This window comes from Colobus angolensis, unplaced genomic scaffold (genome assembly GCF_000951035.1).
Source record: "Colobus angolensis palliatus isolate OR3802 unplaced genomic scaffold, Cang.pa_1.0 Scaffold22, whole genome shotgun sequence".
Taxonomy (NCBI): Eukaryota; Metazoa; Chordata; class Mammalia; order Primates; family Cercopithecidae; genus Colobus; species Colobus angolensis.
The window spans coordinates 644592-645866 of NW_012115377.1; the positions used below are offsets into that span (position 1 = coordinate 644592).

The 1275-nt window shown below is 49.0% G+C and overlaps 1 protein-coding gene across 1 annotated transcript in view; it reads left to right on the plus strand.

Annotated features, from left to right (window-relative positions):
- TJP3 (tight junction protein 3) overlaps positions 1–1275 on the plus strand; it is a 42476-nt gene that overhangs the window by 34159 nt on the left and 7042 nt on the right. The window contains exon 15 of the mRNA XM_011943442.1: positions 971–1066. Coding sequence (XP_011798832.1) covers positions 971–1066 — 96 coding nt within the window. The remainder of the gene's footprint in view (positions 1–970; positions 1067–1275) is intronic.

Genomic DNA, 1275 nt, shown 5'->3' on the forward strand with positions numbered 1-1275 from the left:
ATCTCAAAAAAATAAGTAAATAGGCCGGACGCAGTGGCTCATGCCTGTAATCCCAGCACTTTGGGAGGCCAAGGTGGGCGGATCACGAGGTCAGGAGTTCAAGATCAGCCTGACCAACATTGTGAAACCCCATCTCTACTAAAAATACAAAAATTAGCTGGGCAAGGTGGCATGTACCTGTATTCCCAGCTACTCAGGAGGCTGAGGCAGGAGAATCGTGTGAACCTGGGAGGCAGAGGTTGCAGTGAGCCAAGGTCATGCCACTGCACTCCAGCCTGGGTGACAGAGCTAGACTCCGTCTCAAAAAAAAAAAGTAAATAAAATGAAAGAAAGGGAGAAGGAGAAGGATTAAATTGCAAAGATCCTGGGCTGCCACTTTTTTCCCCTCAAGATCCTCTGAGACTGTTTCTTCAGTGGTAAAATGGTGTATCTGCTAGGCCAGGTGTCAACGTACCTTTCCTGCAAAGGATCACACAGTAACTATTTTAGGCTTTGTGGGCTAGTCTCTGGCAGAACTACTCAGCTCTGCTCAAAGGTAGCCATAGACAGGACATAAAGAAATGGCCGTCACTGTGTTTTGATAAAACTTTATTTACAAACACATGCAGTGGGCCAGATGTGGCCCTCAGGTTGTAGTCTCCTGACCTATGAGTTAGCTAGGTTCAACTGCTAAAAGAGACCCTACAGCCAGGGAGTAAGGGAATGAAGGCCCGAGAGGGGCTTATTCCTGCCCTTGAAGGCGGAACCCAGAAATGCACACATCATCTGCTTATGTTCCATTGGCCAGTATTTGGTTACATGGCCATCCTAGCTGCAGGGGATACTGGGAGATGTAGTCTTTGGCTGGGCAGCTGTGGTCCTAGCTAAATAGGCTGTTTACTATAAGGAAGTGGAGGGGTTTGTACAACACCCTAGCTGTCTTTAACCGCAAATGGGACCCTGATTCTTTCACTCTGTCTCTGCCCCTCAGCCAGTTTCAAGCGGCCGGTGGTGATCCTGGGACCTGTGGCCGACATTGCTATGCAGAAGTTGACTGCTGAGATGCCTGACCAGTTTGAAATCGCGGGTGAGACGCCAGATCCCCTGGAAACCTTGTTGGTGAATCGTTTCACGACTGGTTTTTTGCGGGGGGGGTGGGTGGAGAGTCAGAATAATGACGGCAAATAAGCAGCAGATGGGCCACCAGTGCCCCCTCCAATACCCAAGCCAGATAGCCTCAATCCATCTTGGCACCGTTTGTCTGGATAGAACCTCCACAGCCTTTTTTTTTTTTTT